At 45.2% G+C, this 19,212-nt stretch overlaps 1 protein-coding gene across 3 annotated transcripts in view; it reads left to right on the forward strand.

The window, feature by feature from the left end:
- ABHD4 (abhydrolase domain containing 4, N-acyl phospholipase B) overlaps window positions 1-19,212 on the forward strand; it is a 28,954-nt gene continuing 9,742 nt past the window's right edge. The window contains exons 1-5 of one of the 3 annotated variants that reach the window (XM_087714202.1): window positions 1-199; window positions 7,149-7,260; window positions 11,656-11,744; window positions 14,086-14,461; window positions 18,140-18,294. In XM_087714202.1, the coding sequence (XP_087570328.1) occupies window positions 11,705-11,744; window positions 14,086-14,461; window positions 18,140-18,294 (571 nt within the window). In that variant the 5' untranslated portion in view covers window positions 1-199; window positions 7,149-7,260; window positions 11,656-11,704. The remainder of the gene's footprint in view (window positions 200-7,148; window positions 7,261-11,655; window positions 11,745-14,085; window positions 14,462-18,139; window positions 18,295-19,212) is intronic. The other 2 variants (XM_087714201.1, XM_087714200.1) reach the window with 2 other exon arrangements.

Consider the following 19,212-nt stretch of genomic DNA (forward strand, 5'->3'; position numbering starts at 1 on the left):
AATTCAAAACCCAGCAGGAACGTTCCCCAACCGCCTCCTCCTTCTTTTTTTTGCCCCCGCCCAACCCATTCATAAAATGTAAGCCCCGCCCCTGCCAGAAGCTGGGCACGCCCCCGTTCTGAACGACCCCGCCTTCCCCCGCCCAGCTGTTGCGATGCGTTCCTTCTTGAGGAGCCATGGAAGAAGACCTTGAGCCGTCGTAAGTCGGGGTTGGCTTTCCTAGGGGAGGTGGGGGGAAGGCAGGAGAGGGAGGTGGGAGGGGGCTGCCCCGCCTCTTTGGGCTTTCCTGGGGAGGGGTCTTCCCGAAAGGGGGAGGGGAGGAGGAGGAAGCACCAGATTCCCTTGCAACATCTGGACTGGAGGGTCCCTGTCCATGAGAAGAAGCAAGGCTGGTGGGCAGGAGAAAGCGGGATCAATGGCTGTTGCTTTTTAAGCCCCTGGTTGTGTAATTGTGTATCCGTTTGTGGGGGCGGCTGGCAGCATGGAATTAATCTACTTAAGCCTGTTTTTGTCTTCTTCTCCTTGCTCAGCAAAAGCACTTTTTGGCATTTTTACATTTGCTTTCCTAGTTCCTTCCTAGCGGCACAGCTTGTTCTGGCCTCTGGGATTGTTGTGGTGTGGTGTGGTTTGGTTGTGCTTAAATCCTGAGTCACGGTTACAAAACTATCCCTAATCCATCTGGCGAAACACTCCTGCCCAGGGTGCAGGAAGTGAAACCAACGGGAGAGCTACAGCAACAGGAGGGCGATATGCTAAATGGAATAAAATAATAGAATTCTTTATTGGCCAAGTATGATTGGACACAGAAGGAATTTGTCTTTGGTCTCAGCTCTCAGTGTACATATAAGTCGTGATAATCATTGTGATGGGGAGGGGAAGAGGGAAGAGCAGAAAATAAACCATAACAAGCATTTTAAATGGTCTTTGGGAATGGGAGAGGGGGGCTGTTAAAACCTGTCCATGATAATGGAGATAAAGTGATAGAAAATGAACAAGCGAAAGTGCTCCTGGAGTCTAAAATTCAGACAGACAAAACATCTGTTGCATAACACAAAAAAACCTGGAGAGCGGATGTAGCAATACTTAGAGAAGGTATTATAGAAGAGAAAGGACTGGAGAAATAAGAACAAAATCTAAAGTTAAAGGTAAACGTTCCCCTCGCACATATCTGCTAGTCGTTCCCAACTCTAGGGGGCGTTGCTCATCTCCGTTTCAAAGCCGAAGAGCCAGCGCTATCCGAAGACGTCTCCGTGGTCATGTGGCCAGCATGACTAAACGCCGAAGGGGCACGGAACACTATTTACCTTCCCACCATAGGTGGTTCCTATTTTTCTGCTTGCATTTTCTGATTAATAAGCTCAGCGTCTGAACCACTGAGCTAATAGAAGTAGTAAGATTTGTGGCAAAAGAAAGCTAGCTACAACAATGAAATCGACACAGCTTTTTTTGGACATTTTTTTAATTGGGAGCACACCAGCCACATAATACACACAATACATGCTATACACACACACACACACACACACACACACACATTCTCAATATAAATAGATATGAAAGAGAGCTAGTTTGATTTTGTGGTTAAGGCACTAGGAAAGAAAAACAGGAAGCTGTGACTTCTAATCCTGCTCTAAATATGGAAGCCATCTGGGTAACTTTGGCCCTCTCCTTCTCAGCTAGACCCACCTCACAGGGTTGTTGTTGCTGTGGGGAAAATAGGAGGAAGAAGTAGTATGGGCTATATCCACTGCCTTGAGAAATTTATAAAAATGGGGAGGAAAAAAAAATACTGTTTTAGAAATACCAATAGCAATAAGCTAGATACACAATCCTAAAGCATCCGGAACATCAGTTCAGTACTATGGGCATTGACAAAATCATCAGCCAATTTCAAAAGGCAGCTTTACTCAGAGCAGCTTACAAGTCTCTGACAATACAGAATAACAAGAGTTGGAAGGGGCCCTCGGAGGTCTTCTAGTCTAACTCCCCGCTCAAGCAGGAGACCCTATACTACTTCAAACAAATGGTTGTTCAGTCTCTTCTTTAAAAACCTTCAGTGTTGGAGCACCCACAGCTTCCGGAGGCAAGTTGTCCCACTGATTAATGGCTCTAACTATTATTACCTTTAATATTATCAAACAACATTAGCTGCTTAAGCAAGGTCCTTTGGAAGGCCTCCATAGGCAGATAAAAATGCCAAATCCAGTCTATAAGCACCTGGCTGGCTGTGTATGTGAGACCAGCTACGATTATAATAATTGTTATTTATTACGATGGGTGTCAAACTCCCAGATCCTTGTGAAAAAGAAAAAAAATCGGGGAAGATTTCCCGAGAGGCTTTGAGGCTTTATATAAAGGGGGTCGAATATGCTTTCTGCAAAGAAATTTCCTTCATCCCCCCCATATTTGATTTCTCACCCGTTAATGCTGGGTGTTAAGATTTGAGGATTACTCTTGCCTTGCCTCTTGCAGGCTGGTAAGAAGACAGATTGAAATGCAGCTGGGCTTTTTCCTCTGCCAGCTTCTACAAAGTGCCAAGAAGAGGCCTGTGCTGGAGGACTGGCATGGGCTAAATAAAACTTCACAAAAGCTAGGCCCCCCCAAACAGTTTAAAGGCAAAGAAAGGGAGGCCAGCTAGCTTGGAGCTGGGTCCCTGGGCTTCAATCAATGAGTTTAAGCACTGCTTAACAAATTATTTTTTTCCTGTTGCTAGGATGTCTGTGATTCTCCTTCCCAAAGAGACAGTGACTTTTCTCCCTTGCTAAATAAAAATAAAAATGCGGGAAGCATCCTTTTGAGGCTGCTGCTATTTCCACCGCCCAAGCCTTAGGCGGAACCAGCTGGCATTTCTGAAGCCCGGGCCAGTTTCATTTCAAAAGGGGGGGGGGAGGCAGCAGGTCAAAACCAAACTGGGAAACTCTTTCAAGGAGTTGCCCCTACAGTACTCAGTGAAAGGGAGAAAATACTCCAGGTATGCTCAGAGGGCTTTTATAATGTTGCACATTGTTCTAAAATCTGTTGGAAGAGATGTCCATCTGGGGAAAAAGACACTGGGAACATGGAGGGCTGCTTGGAAAGATGGTTTTAATGGCGGACAGGACCACATGGCTTGAAGTACGTTGGGTGAAGAAGGAAAAAAAGGGGGACAAGATGCTGAGAGTGCCTGGGTGTTATACCCTCTCTGGGCTTTTGAATTTGACCTTGTATTCTGTTTGGTTGTCAGGCTCCCGTGTGGCCCTGCAGAAGCAACTCTGTAGGCCGTCCTGAGTCCCGAGCTTGGTTGACTTTTGCTGGGTGATGATTTATTGAAAGGGGTTTGGGCAATTCCTCCTATGGCTCTGGCTGAAGGAGGTAGAGCTTTGTTATGTAGAATAGATTGGCCCAGGCCTTAAGGGCCCATTGGCTAAGTTTCTGCCTCCCTTTTAGGGGAGAATACAGTACAATACAATACAATACAATACAATACAATACAATAGCAGAGTTAGAAGGGACTTTGGAGGTCTTCTAGTCCAGTGGTCCCCAACCCCCGGTCTGCGGACTGGTGCCGGGCCGTGGAGTACCTGGAACCGGGCCGCGCAGCGGCCGGGGGCCATGATCCCTGCTGCCTCTTCACCCACACGCGCAGCCTGAGATCAACCCCGGGACTCGAACCCGAGAGCCGCCTCTCCGGTCCAAACCCCACTCCCACCCCGGCTGCCCGCCCGGCCGCCTTGGTAGCCCGTGGAGACGGAGCGTGTTCGGTTCGCCGCTACCTGGGGGCGCCGTCCCCATGACGTCACCGCGGAGTCCTCGCCTCCTTCCCTGGCGAGGCTTTCTCCCTGCCAGCCAATCAGAGGCCAGTCCCCGGGCAAGTGGGGACAAGTTGCTGGCCAGTCGAAGCAGAAGCGGGAGATTGGAGGGGGGGGAGAGAGAGAGAGAGAGAGAGAGAGAGCAAGCGCTGGGCGGATGGCAGCGCGTTCCACAGCGGACTAGGCGCGCCGCGGGCTGCCAACCCCCCCCCCCCACACACACACATGTACACACACTGCCTCTCTGGCAATTGGCTGCCCAGGAAGGGAGCGGGGAGCTTTCACAGATAGGAACGTGATGGGGTTTGTTTTCTTCCCTCACTCCTGAGCCCCTTTTTTTTTTTTTTTGCTTGCCTTCTGGGGTCTCCGCCGTGGAGCAGCCGAGGTCAGATGGGGAGGCGGAGAGAGAGAGAGAGAGAGAGAGAGAGAGAGATGGGCGGGTGGCAGCTGTCTGTGAAACATCTTCCCCTTCCCACCTCCTGGGCAGCCAATTGCCAGAGAGGCACGGTGGGGGTGGTGGGGGTGGTGGGGGTGGAAGGAAATAAAAAGAGAAGTTGCCCTTTCATTTTGCAATCTCTCTCTACGACCTTGTTTCATTCTCTTCCCTTTTGTTTCGTCCTCATTTCTCAATCTCAGCAACTTTAACACTTTTGGACTTCAACTCCCCAAATTGCCCAGCCAGCTAGAATAGATAGATAGATGGTGGATAGGTGATTGATAGATAGAGAGGGATGGATGGATGGATGGATGGATGGATGGATGGATAAATAGATAAATAGATAAATAGATAAATAGATAAATAGATAAATAGATAAATAGATAGATAGATAGATAGATGATAGATAGATAGAGGATATATGCACATACACGCATACACACATACATACACAGAGAGAGAGAGAGACAGAGACAGAGACAGAGACAGACATGGATGGATAGATATCACAGAAGTGAGTACACCCCCTCACATTTTATCAATATTTAAGTATATCTTGCAGCAGTTTAGACATTAATGGCTGGGGGCCATGATCGCTGCAGCGGCCGGGAGACATGATCGCTGCAGCGGCCGGGGGACATGATCGCTGCAGCGGCCGGGGGACATGATCGCTGCAGCGCAAAGGCTCCTGGGCCGTGCGCAAAAGCTCCTGGGCCGTGCGCAAAGGCTCCAGGGAAGAGAGCCCCGCGCAGGTACGCACGTGTGGCCCAAAGCTGACGTGTACCTGCGACCCTGCAGACGTCTCCCCAGTCTCCCTGCGGCTCTACAGAAAACGCCTCGCTCAGAAGACGTCTCCCCGGTGTTCCTGCGCCTTTAATCAAAACAATCTGATATATAAACAATCAATGTGTCATCGCGAACAACGCCCCCCCACCCCTGCGCGCGCTCAGCAGGCCACGGTAAAATTATCAAAGGCTGACTGGTCGGCGGCGATAAAAAGGTTGGGGACCACTGTTCTAGTCCAACCCCCTGCCTAGGCAGGAAACCTTATACGGTTTCAGACAAATGGCTATCCAACACCTTACAGACTTGCACTGTTGGGGCATTCACAACTTCTGGAGGCAACTTCTGTTCCACTGATTAATTGTTCTCACTGTCAGGAAATTTCTCCTCCATTCTAAGTTGCTTCTCTCCTTGATTAGTTTCCACCCATTGCTTCTTGTTCTACCCTCAGGTGCCTTGGAGAATAGTTTGACTCCCTCTTCTTTGTGGCAGCCCCTGAGATATTGGAACACTGCTATCATGTCTCCCCTAGTCCTTCTTTTCATTAAATTAGACATACCCAGTTTCTGCAACCGTTCTTCATATGTTTTAGTCTCCAGTCCCCTAATCATCTTAATGAAGCAACTTTTGCATCTCATTTGGAAACCAAGGACCCAGAGTATGGAGGAAGAATGGAGAGGCCAATCAAGCACAGTAATCCCACGGTCATTGAACCAGGTTTTAGTGCTTTTGGCAAAAGTTGCTCTCATCAGAAAAGAGGACTTTGGACCACTGTGCTTCATTAAGACCAGGGTCAACGCAGCCGTCTACCAGGAGATTTTGGAGCACTTCATGCTTCCTTCCGCAGACGAGCTTTTTGGGGATGCTGACTTCATTTTCCAGCTGCCCACACTGCCAAAAGCACCAAAACCTGGTTCAATGACTGTGGGATTACTGTGCTTGATTGGCCAGCAAACTCGCCTGACCTGAACCCCATAGAGAATCTATGGGGCATTGCCAAGAGAAAGATGAGAGATATGAGACCAAACAATGCAGAAGAGCTGAAGGCCGCTATTGAAGCATCCTGGTCTTCCATAACACCTCAGCAGTGCCACAGGCTGATAGCTTCCATGCCACGCCGCATTGAGGCAGTAATTGCTGCAAAAGGGGCCCAAACCAAGTACTGAGTATATATGCATGCTTAAACTTTTCAGAGGTCCGATATTGTTCTATGTACAATCCTTGTTTTATTGATTGCATGTAATATTCTCTTATTCTAAGATGGTGGATTTGGGGTTTTCATGAGCTGTACGCCATAATCATCACAATTATGACAAATCACGGCTTGAACTATCTTGCTTTGCATGCAATGAGTCTTATCTCATATATTAGTTTCACCTTTTAAGTTGCATTACTGAAATAAATGAACTTTTTGCACGATATTCTAATTTTTCGAGTTTCACCTGTGTGTGCGTGCACCTCCCGCCAGACAACAGATGTTCGAGTCTCTGCTGGGAGACGTGCGCGCATATCCCGTGTCCCAATTTTTGGTCCCAGGAGGCTTCAGGGAGGCCTGCTAGCACCAAAATGGGAGTTGCGGGCACATGCGCAGGGGGTGGGGGTGGGGATGCATGTGTGAATGCGCAGGGGGGGCTGTGGGAAGGCATTAGATTATGCGTGTCAGCGCTTGAGGAAAAAAATGGTTTGCCACCACTGCCATAGGGTTTCCTGCTTGGGCAGGGGTTGGACTAGAAGACCTCCACGGTCCCTTCCATCTCTGTTATTCTGTCTTTCTGTATAACAACCATAACAACAACAATAATAATTGGCATTGACAGATTTGCCACCAGTCAATTGCAGAAGGCAATTACCTGGAACGGCTTCCGTCCTGTGATGATATCTGTAACCACCATCAAACATCCAGATTTAACTATCCTGGGTCCTTGGTAAGGACTCGATAGTAGACATAATGCCTCCCTCCCTCCCTCCCAGGCTTGAGCTCAGCATTAAAAGTTACAATAGGGTGCATGTACAAACTGAGAATTTAATTCATTGGTATGCCTGCCATGCCGTAAGCTGCAGAGACAGCTTGTGCTTTATTGTGTGAAACTGCAAGTTGTGTAGCATAAGTCCTTCATTGTTTCCCTCTTTCCCGCTGCCAGTCGGATAGAGAGAACAGGCGAGAGATAAAGAAGGAAGACTGTGTTCTTGCCACACTTGTGTCTGTGCGTGGAAGACCCCCTTTTCTGGCTCATCGTCTGACCTTTTGCAGAGGTGGGCGTCTGTGTGCAGATGTGCGTGCATTGCCGAAGCACCCGTGCAATTGCTGGGCCCAGCTGGAGAAGCAAGCCACGTTCCGCAGCTCTGCTCTGAGCAATGGTGCCACTTTGGGGACTCATATAACGGATTGTAGCTCCCCCCCTCCCCTTTTTACAACTGTGTAATATCTTGCTTTGGGATTGGGGTGACTGAATAGAGCTGAGCATTTACTGGCCGGATCCCCTTCCTGATGCCTATGCAGAGTTTGCAGCAGATATTTTTCTCTTTGCGCCCTGATAGAGAAACCTATATCGCTGCCTAGGATTGAACTTTCAACCTTCCGAGTGGGAGGCGAGTGTCTTTATCTCCTATATCGCTGCCTAGGATTGAACTTTCAACCTTCCGAGTGGGAGGCGAGCGTCTTTATCTCCAGGCCACCTGCGGCTACTCATATAATGGATTGTGTTGTCCTCCTCAAAATAAAGCATCAGAGAGACTTGGATTCAGATCTCTGCCTTGTAGTCCTCAACTTACGACTGACAATGACCCAGAAATCTCAGTTGTAAGTCATGAAGGTCATTAAGCAGGTCACCACATAGTTTTGCAACTCCCCCCTCTCCCAGGTGGTCATTAAAAATACTGCCGTCCTTAAGTGAAATCTGCAGTCGTTACACAAACACCACAGTTTTTAAACGAATCCATTTTCTTCAGTGGAAGTTCTTTTGCCGGACGTTCGTGCCGGAAACCGGTCTTAAAAAATGCCAAAAATTGTGGTCACAGGGCAACAGGACACACAAATGGCCATAAATGTGAGTCAGTTTCCAAGGATCCAAAATCTGATTACGCGACGAGTATTTGTGTTGTGTTCATCACTGTCAGAACTCTGGAACCAGATTTTAATTACCCAGAGCGAGATGGAGCCCATTAAAAAGCTCATTAAACACAAATGAATGTGTGTTGTTGCCGGGGTGGGGAGGTTATTATTTTATTTATTTTATAATACTTTTTAAATTATTTTTATTTATGTTATGTTGTGCTCTTACGTCTTCTTGTAAGCCGCCTTGAGTCACCGTATATGAGTAAACGGCGACATAAATTTAAACTGATAGAAATATGCTAACTGAATCAATAACTCTGAGGAGTTATTTAAATTTATAAATTTAAATGTAAATTTAAACTTATAGGAATCTAAAATAAATAGCTGAGGAGATTTAAGCAAATTTATATTCATGTTCTAAATAAAGAACTGAGGAGTTATTAAAATGTATAAATTTAAAATATAAATTTAAACATGAAAATATTCTAAAATAAATAAGTGAGGAGATTTAAGCAAAGTTATATAAATGTTCTAAATCAATAACTCCGAGGAATTAAATTTATACATTTAAATATAAATTTAAACATAGAAATATTCTAAAATAAATAAGTAAACGAGATTTAAGCAAATTTATATTCAAGTTCTAAATAAAGAACTGAGGAGTTATTAAAATGTATAAATTTAAATATAAATTTTAAACATAGAAATATTCTAAAATAAATAAGTGGGATTTAAGCAAATGTATATAAATGTTCTAAATCAATAACTGAGGAGTTATTAAAATGTATAAATTTAAATATAAATTTAAACAGAAATATTCTAAAATGAAAAATGAGATTTAAGCAGATGTATATAAATGTTCTAAATCAATAACTGAGGAATTAAATTTATAAATTTAAATATAAATTTAAACATAGACATATTCTAAAATAAATAAGTAAATGAGATTTAATCAAATTTATATTCATGTTCTAAATAAATAACTATGAGGAATTATTAAAATGTATAAATTTAAATATAAATATCCTAAAATAAAGAAAGAAATAAAATAAATAACTGAGGAAATTTAAACAAAGTTATGTAAATTTTCTAAATAAATAAATAAAACAACTCTGAGGAAAACAGTTAAAACTTTGAAGAGTCACTAAGTGACGGGTCGTTGTTAAGGGAGGACTGGAGTTAAACTTCCTTTCCCCGAAATGGTAAAAGTCAAAAACATTAAGGTTATATAGAGTGCAGTGTGGAATCATGTTGGTTATGGCATGGTGGATGTTTTCAAATCCAGGTGTTTCCCCAGAGGGCTGTGGTGGATTTTTGATGTTTTCCAAGGATGGTAGTTTCTATGTTTTCTTTTCTTGGATTATGGTTCAAACAATAATCACATGAAGCCCAAGAAGATCTGGTTTCTGATTTCAACTTTATATACTTTACTGGATGACTGTAGGAGGAGAATTTATCTCTAGGGTTGTAAGACAAATTGACAATCTTGATATCTCTAGAAATAAAGGTATATAAATACAGATATACGTAACAAATAATAACGCATTGTCCTTTGTATGTATGTATGTATCGGGTGGGTTTCAGGCGGTTCGCGGCGGTCCCTGCGAACCAGTTGGTCGGCGAACCCGGAAGTAAGTAACTTCCAGGAACGCCGAAGGATCCACCCGCCCGCCCGCGTTTCTTACCCGGTTTTGACGAGTTCTGCGCTTCCACGCATGCGCAGAACGCATACAGCACCTGCGCGATCCTCCAGGAGCAGCTGGAGCATCGCACAGGTGCTAGTACACATGCGTGCACTGCACGCGTGCACGAGGACGCCGCCGGCCCCGTTCCAACCGAACCGGTTGGAACGGGGCGAGAAACCCACCCCTGGTATGTATGTATGTATGTATGTATGTATGTATGTATGTATGTATGTATGTATGTATGTATGTATGTGTATGTAGATAGATAGATAGATAGATAGATAGATAGATAGATAGATAGATAGATAGATAGATAGATAGATAGATAGATAGATAGATAGATAAGAGAGAGAGAAAGAGGGAGAGAGAGAGAGATGTTCATCTTGTTGTATTCGGGTCTTTTCCTGTGTAAGATTGAGATTGTTTTGCCAACATTTCGGCGTGGTCTCACTCGCCATCTTCAAGCTGGTGTTGTTGACTTAAAGACGGCATCTCCGACCACGCTTTAAGCCGAAAACACCAGCCTGAGGATAGCGAGTGAGACCTCGCCGAAACGTTGCCAAGAGAATCTCAATCTTACACGGGAAAAGACCTGAATACAACAAGACCAGCATACCTACACCCGTGAAAATCTACGAAAACAAATATGTATACTGGTCTTGTTGTATTCGGGTATTTTCCCATGTAAGATTGAGATTGTCTTGGCAACGTTTCGGCGAGATCTCACTTGCCATCTTCAAGCTGATGTTTTCGGCTTAAAGCGTGGTCGGAGATGCCGTCTTTCTATAAATCTTGGGGAGGGTGGTGGAGTGCTCGCTTTGTTTCTGTAAGTGGATTGATTGGTTGTGTGGATGTATCATGATTGGTAGATTGGTGCTGATTGGTGCTGGCTGTGTGTCCATTGTTGTTTTGTGTTGTAACGGCCTGGGTGGTGGTATATATATGAAGGACAATGCATTATTTACACACACACACACACTGATAACCTGGCATTGCCCACATATTTATTTATAGGGGGATAATGTCCAGACCAAACGTAATTTCTAATGTTGGATTTTCCCCCTTACTAGAGGGAGCCCTTGTGGAGTACTGTGAAGCCATTACCATGTTAACTTCACTGTGCTGTACAGTAGAAGTCATTTCACGGCAGTACAGTAGAAGCTATTTTAAGGCACAACAGATTGTATCTTAACAGAACACACATCCCAAGGAGTGTTAGGGGTATCTTACCCCCACAGTATTTGTTTCCAGAGAGTAAGTCATCTGTGTACCAAGTTTGGTTGAAATTGCTCAAGACATTCCAGAGTTATGCTGGAACACACACACACACACAGACACACACACACACACACACACACAGACACACACACACACACAAACACACACACAAACAAATTTTAAATTTAAAAAAGAGAAAATACAGAAATGATACAGGAAGGCAATAACATACACCCCCCCAATAGATAGATTAATACTTGATGAAGTTATATAGCCCAAAGAAAATGAAAAGAATAAAATAAACCAACCAAAATTAACCTTGAGAGTAATATAGTAAATTGATGTATATCATCAAAATGTATCTCATGTGTGTGTGTGTGTGTGTGTGTGTGTGTGTGCAATCATGTAATAATGAAGTTGGAATTGCAAGCATTTGAAGGATGCTTCAAGTTGGGAAGATTCATTTAGCCTCTTCATTTAATTGTAATTATTCTCATTCAAGTCTTCCTAGCCTTGGGGGGTGGAGTTGGGGGACTTCAACTTTTGGGTATCACAATGTTGTGAGAGCAGGTTGTTGAAAAGAGCCCACTTTTGCTGTTTGGATCAATGACCATTTGACTGTCTCATGTCCTTTCCCCATCTTTGCTCGATAGTTCTAACCGGGCTCTCCTCGTGGTCTCCTTCCTACAGGTCCCAAGGCTGGCTAGGTGGTTGGTTGCCAGCCTGGCGGCCCACATCTATGTCCCACCTCAAGAATGTGGAATCTCGGATCCTGCAGTGTAAGAACGATTTGTCTGCTCATTTTGGGTGGGTGGGTCCCATCCCTTGTCAAAAGTCACCAAGGAGAGCCGTGGTGGTGATGGGCGTTCTGACATAGGCTTCCCAAGAGCAAACTCCTTGTCCCGACAAAAACCCATTTTATTAATTCATTGTGAATTCTGTTCCTTCACATCCAGCAAAGTCTTTCAAGGAAGGATTTATAGTCACAGACCTTATCTGGCTTGGAGAGCTGCCAGGCTGATATCTGCAAAACCTGGCAAGGAGTCTCAGAGAATCACCAACCAATTAAGCGAACGAACGGTCTCCTGCAAACTCCACTCCCCTTTCGCTCCTCTTTTATCTCCTCTGGGAGGGGCCATTCATCGTCCACCTGTGGCCTTACTCCCAAGTCGACCCCTGTTCTTTAGCTGTTCTTTTCATTATGCGCACACTGGAAACAGGCTCCAGCTGTTTTGTCTGCCTCACTGATGTCTGCCTCTGAAGGCAGCTCATAAGGCAGCTCCGACACAGAGCCCTCATCAGAGCCTTCCCCAGACTCCAGGACTGGTCCATGTTCCTCCCCAACCTCCTCATTGTCCGAATCTGCTGCCAGCTCTGCTGGCCACTAGCGGGCCACAACAGGTGCTGTGCTTTGCAGGACCGTGACCTGTCAAAACCGCGGTCCACTAAAGCGCGCTCGACGTCATCAGAAGCGCGACGAAATTTTTTTAAAATAAATTAAATTAAAATTAAAATTAAATTAAAGCAAGTTGATTCACATAAAGGTAAGGGTTAGGGTTAGGGTTAGGGTTAGGTTAAGGGTTAGGGTTAGGTTTAGGGTTACGTTAAGCGTTAGGGTTAGGTTTAGCGTTAGGTTAAGGGTTAGCGTTAGGTTAAGGGTTAGGTTAAGGGTTAGGTTTAGGGTTAGGTTTAAGGTTAGGCTTGGGGGGGTTAGGGCAAGGTTTTCGCTTTAATTTTAAATTTACCGCTCACAGCGCGATGTTTTCGTCGCGCTGTGATGACGTCACGTACGCGCTTTCGTCGAGCGCGCTTTAGTCTACCGCGGTTTTGTGGTGGAACCTGCAGGACTAACTCACTCTTTATTCTAGGAGTTCAATTCTGAGGGACTCGGCCTTCTATCCTTCCGAGATTGGTAAAATGAGGACCCAGATGGTTGGGGGGAATATGCTGATTCTGTAAACCAATTAGAAAGGGCTGCAAAGTATGTATAATCTTTATTGTCATTGTACCTAAACACAACGAAATTGGTTAAATACAACGAAAAGCACTATGAAGTAGTATATAAGTCTAAGTCTGGGGTGTATAACTCAACGCCCCAGGGCCGAATCCAGCCTGCAGGGTGCTTAGATCTTGGCCATGGGGCTGCCCTGTAAACGGCAAAGTTCCACCACACGGTACCTCTGCCAGTGAAAACAGAGCACCCCCCCCCTCCTCCGAGCTCCGTTTTTGCTTGCAGAAGGTTGCAGGAGACCATTCCAGCCAAAAATGGGCCCCCGGGCGGGTACATGAATGCCCCCCAAGCTCATTTTCACTGGCAGTGGGTTAGCAAAACTAAAACCAAAAGAAAAGTAGAAATGTTTCCCCTTTTTTCATTTGAGCATGGAAGGAGGACAGGAAAGGAGAAAGGGAAGGAGGAAAGAGAAACAAGAAGAAGGAAAGATGGGAAGAGAACAAGGAAGGAAAAATAAGGAAAGAGAAAGGAAGAAGAAAGGAGAATGAAGAGGGAAGGAAAAAGAAGAAAAGGAAGGAAGGAAGGAAGGAAGGAAGGAAGGAAGGAAGGAAGGAAGGAAGGAAGGAGATTATAATGAGAACAAGGGAGAGTCTGTGGGAAGTCCTGCCTTAGCACTTGGCTACCACAGGTGCCCCTGACACAAGTGACGTCAAGCTGGCCACGCCCACCCCAGCCATGCCCACCCCAGCCACGCCTACTCCCCCCATATTGCCCCCAACAATCTGTTTCCTCATTTTACAAACTTCAGAAGGATGGAAGGCTGAGTCGATCTTGAGCCTGGTGAGATTCGAGATGCCAAATTTCAGGCAGCCGGCAGTCGGCAGAAGTAGCCTGCAGTAAAGCACTCTAATCACTACGCCACCCAAAAGGTCGTAAAATGGGGTGAAACTCTCGTAGCAACCGTCTCGCTTAGTAATAGAAATTTTGGGCTCAATGATGGCCGTGTGTTGAGGACCACCGGCATTCTAGTATGTCACCCCTAATCCTGAATCTCGTTCTCTACTGGGTAGTTCCCATTCCTCGGGGTTTCCCAGCAGCTGGAACCGCTGGATTTCAAGGTGGTTTGGCCCTGTGTGCTGAAACTCTTGCTGCTTCTTCGTTTTCCCCAGGCCTCCAGAACCGATTTGTGGCCCGCTACGTGCCTCTCCCGAACCAGGCCAAGATCTGGACTATCTCGCTGTCTCCACAATGGGGCAAGGGACGTACCCCTTTGGTGATGGTGCACGGCTTTGGGGGCGGCATCGGGCTCTGGATTCTCAACCTGGACTCGCTAAGCCAGCGCCGTCCCCTCCATGCCTTTGACCTCCTGGGCTTCGGACGGAGCTCTCGGCCCCCGTTCCCCAATGACGCCCAAGGGGCCGAGGAAGCCTTTGTGAGCTCTATCGAGGCCTGGCGTGAGGAGATGGGCATCCCCAACATGATCTTGCTGGGTCACAGCTTGGGCGGGTTCCTGGCGGCCTCCTACAGCTTGCAGTACCCGGAGAGGTAAGCTCATCTACCTGGTTCCCAGGTAAACACATTCCTGTAGGTTCAATCATTTTCCCCCTTGGGCTTTTCTAGTGAGCTGTCTGGGGCTCCAAGAGCTGTTTCTAAGTCAAGATGAACAGCGTGCAGCTTTTGTGTGTGTGTGTCTGCACGCACAAGTGCATGTGGTTTGCTAAGATCCCTTTTGGCATCTCAGGTTGAGCGGATCCAAAACGTGAGCCTGTTTTGCTTCTTAAAGTGCCAGTGTCAGTGTTCCAAGTATCATGTAGAATTAAATCATAGTCCAAGGCAAAATGATCCTGAAAGTTCCAGTTTAATAAAGCAGACATCTTAGCACATCTGTGTTAATCCCAATTCTGGAAATGACATCAGAATTCCACCTAGTTAAAAATCCATGATCTTGTCCCCACACCCACAATCCATCACATGGTCCAATCTTCTTCTTCCACGCTGGCATCCACACCCAGCTGCTTCCGGTCAGGTGTAAAAGTATGGAGACAAAAGATGACCTTGGCTTCTAGTAAAGAATGGAAACAATACATTCCACAATCCTACTCCTGTCTATTCCCCCCTCCCATTGACTATACTAATGAAACAGCATATTGAAATAAGAGAAAGTGTGGCAGGCCAAAATTCTAAAAGGAATATAATTGCAGGCCTGACAACGTGAGCCTGTTTTGCTCCTTAAAGTGCCAGTTTGGTCTAGAGCTGGGATGGCGAACCTGGGGCCTGTGTGCATGCAGAGTTCTCTGTGTGGGCATGTGCCATTGCCAGTGGCTCTTCATGCGCGCTGGCCAGCTGGTTTGCACGGCCTGAAAACGGCTCCAAAAACAGCCATTTTGCAGGCTGGTTTTCAGCCTTTTTTCGGGCTATTTTCAGGCTGTTTTTTTGGGCCCGCAAAACAGCTGAAAACAGTCGGGAAAGCTGCCCCAAATGGCTGAAAAACTGCCTGAAAAACAGACCCCCAAAAATGGCTTGAAAACAGCAAAAAAACTGGCAAAAAACCCCAAGCATGTCCTCACCAACCAGCTGGTTTTCAGGTTTCCAGCTCTTCAGTAGGCACACATGCACACACGTTTCAGTTTGCGCACTTGGTGCCAAAAAGGTTTGCCATCACTGTTCTAGGGGTTAAGGCACCAGCAGAAAGCAGTTCAAGTCCCATCTTAGCCATGAAAGCCAGCTGGGGGACTTTCAGCCAATCTCCAGGCGGCAGTGACTTCTAACCCCCTCCTTAGGCATGAAAGCCAACTGAATAACTTTGAGCCAATCCCCAGGAGGCAGTGAGTTCTAGTTGTTGTGACCCGCCAGTGGAGCTGGCAGCAGATTCGGACAGTGAGGAGGTTGGGGAGGAAGATGAGCCAGTCCTGGAGTCTGGGGAAGGCTGTGATGAGGGCTCTTTGTTGGAGGCAGAGATGGAGACAGGGCCATCTGACAGTTATCAGCAGCCTTTGGAATCAGACATCAATGAGGCAGATGAACAGCTGGAGCCTGTTCCCACTGTGTGCATGCACAGATTTGCCAGATGAAGGGAACAGGTAAGGAACAAGGGTCGACTTGGGAGTAAGGCCACAGGTGGACGGTGAATGGCCCCTCCCATAGGGAATAAAAGAGGAGTGAAAGGGGAGTGGAGTTTGCAGGAGACAATTAGTTCATTCCTGCATTCTTGCCAAGTATTGCGGAGACTGAAAGATATTGGCCTGGCCACTCTCCAAGCCTGATAAAAGTCAGTAATTGTGAACTATCTTGAAAGACTGTGGGAGAGGAAAGACTTTGCTGGAGAGGAATTCACTATAAATTAAATCAAAAGGGTTTATTGGGACGAGGACTAAGCTTTGTGCTGGGGGGGAAGCCTAGGTGAGAAGACTAGTCCTGCCTTAGGCATGAAAGCCAGCTGAGTGATTTTGGGGCAATACCTAGGAGACAGTGAGTTCTAGTCCCGCCTTATGCATGAAAGCCAGCTGAGTGACTTTGGGCCAATCACCTGAAGACAGTGAGTTCTAGTCCTGCCTTAGCATGGAAGCCAGCTGAGTGACTTTGGGCCAATCTCCTGGAGACAGTTCTAGTCCCGCCTTAGCATGGAAGCCAGCTGAGTGACTTTGGTGCAGTCAGTCAGACTCTCTGTCAACCCAACCCACCTCACAGGATCATTGTTGTGGGGAAAATAGGAGGAGGAAGGTGCGTTGGATATGTTTGACAAGCTGAAGCTGGGGCAAGTAATGAGAGCTCACTCAAGTTATGTGGCGCTAGGGATTCAAACTGCCGAACTGCCAACTTTTCTGATCGACAAGCTCGGCGTCTTAGCCACTGAGCCACCACATTCCACATAATTATAATATCCTGTATTATTAATATAACTAATATTATCAAAATTACCACTACTATGATGTAGCAAAACCAATGATACCCCAGATGCCACACTGTTCATGTATTTAATACTTACTGTGTTAGCGTTCCAAGTATCATGTAGAATTAAATCAGAGTCAAAGGCAAAATGATCCTTAAAATTCCAATTTAATAAATCAGACATCTTGGCATTGTGCTATGAAATTCCAATACTGGAAATGACATCAGAATTCTACCCACTTAAAAGTTCATGATCTTGTCCCCACACCCACAATCCATCACATGGTCCAATCTTCTTCTTCCACGCTGGCATCCACACCCAGCTGCTTCCGGTCAAGTGTCAAAGTATGGAGACAAAGGATTCCTGTCTATTCCCCCCTCCCATCGACTATACTAATGAAACAGCATAATGAAATAAGAGAAAGTGTGGCAGGCCAAAAATCCTAACAGGAATATAATTGCAGGCTTGACATACTGTATTTTTCAGAGTATAAAACACACCTTTTTCTCTCAAAAAAAAGGGTGAAAACCTGGGTGCATCTTATACACCGAATACAGCATTTTTGGCCTCCAGAAACCGTGCCCCCTTTGCAAAAATGGCACTGCATAGCCTTTAGGAGGCTTTCAGAGTGCTCCTGTGGGCTGGGGAGGGCAAAAATAAGTGAAAAACGGGCCATTTTTCCTTGTTTTTGCACCCCCCCCCAGCCCCCAGGAGCACTCTATAAGCCTCCTAAAGGCTATGCATGCCCTTTGTTTGATTTTTTGCTCATTTGGGGGGGGAGCAGCCCCAGAAGCACTCTACAAGCCTCCTAAAGGCTATTCATGCCCTTTGTTTGATTTTTTGCTCATTTGGGAGGGGGAGCAGCCCCAGAAGCACTCTACAAGCCTCCTAAAGGCTATTCATGCCCTTTTTTGATTAAAAAATGGGCCTGTTATCATGAAAAACGGGCCATTTTTGGGAGATGTGCAGAGTGCAAAACCTTTTTTTAATTTGCCTCTTCAAAACCTTGGTGCGTCTTATACTCCAAAAAATATGGTAATACTTATGTATATTTTTTTAAAAAAAAATCTAAAAGAAGCAACAGAAAAGAAAAAATGTGAGGAGGGAAGAGGAAAGCAGCAGGTTCCAGTTGTAGCTTTTCAAAGTGAAAGAAGTTGTTCTTACGATGATCCGTTGTTCAAACTAGAACCAAACTCTTCAGAGAACGGAAGAGTTTGATTCTATAGCAATAGGGTTGAGGAAACACTTTTTCCTCCTATGCCGGTTACTGTATTGATGTTGGCCGTATTCCGCTGGAACGCATGTGATATGTATCTTGTCCCCTCTTGTCCCAGGGTGAAACATCTAATCCTGGTGGATCCTTGGGGTTTCCCCACACGACCATCTGATCCAGATCAGGCCCGAACTGCTCCAACTTGGGTCAAGGCTGTAGCTACCGTGTTGGGACGGTCCAACCCTCTGGCCGTCCTTCGAGTTGCAGGACCTTGGGGTGAGTGAAGTTGGCTGGAAGGTTTTGAATCAAAGGTCGCAAGAGTTTGGAGTGGTCTTTCTGAACTATAGAATAAGAAAGGGAATACAGTAGAATATATAGAGTAGAATAGAGTAGAATAGAATGGAATGGAATAGAATAGAAAATATGGAATGGAATGGAGAGTAGAGCAGAGCAGAGCAGAGCAGAGTAGAGTGTAGAGTAGAACTTCCGGTTGGCCCATTGGGCCCAATTTTCACCTCCCCCAGGCTTCAGGAAAGCCTCCAAAGCCTGGGGAGAATAAGAATAGAATAAGAAAGGGAATAGAGTAGAGTATATAGAGTAGAATAGAGTAGAATAGAATGGAATAGAATAAACTAGAATACAATAGAAAATATGGAATGAAATGGATAATAGAGTAGTATAGAATAGAATAGAATAGAATAGAATAGAATAGAATAGAATAGAATAGAATAGAATAGAATAGAAAATATGGAATGGAATGGATAGTAGAGTAGAATAGAATAGAATTAGAATGGAATGGAATAGAGTAGAATAGAGTAGAATAGAATAGAATAGAAAATATGGAATGGAATGGATAGTAGAGTAGAATAGAATTAGAATGGAATGGAATAGAGTAGAATAGAATAGAATAGAATAGAATAGAAAATATGGAATGGAATGGATAAGAGTAGAGTAGTGTAGAATATAGTAGAATAGAATAGAATAGAAAATATGGAATGGAATGGATAAGAGTAGAGAAGTGTAGAATATAGTAGAGTAGAATAGAATAGAATAGAATAGAATAGAATAGAATAGAATAGAAAATATGGAATGGAATGGATAAGAGTAGAGTAGTGTAGAATATAGTAGAATAGAATAGAATAGAATAGAATAGAATAGAATAGAATAGAAAATATGGAATGGAATGGATAAGAG

Source organism: Thamnophis sirtalis, unplaced genomic scaffold (assembly GCF_051295495.1).
Source record: "Thamnophis sirtalis isolate CommonGarterSnake01/CBP01778 unplaced genomic scaffold, rThaSir2_p1.2 scaffold_4, whole genome shotgun sequence".
Classification (NCBI taxonomy): Eukaryota; Metazoa; Chordata; class Lepidosauria; order Squamata; family Natricidae; genus Thamnophis; species Thamnophis sirtalis.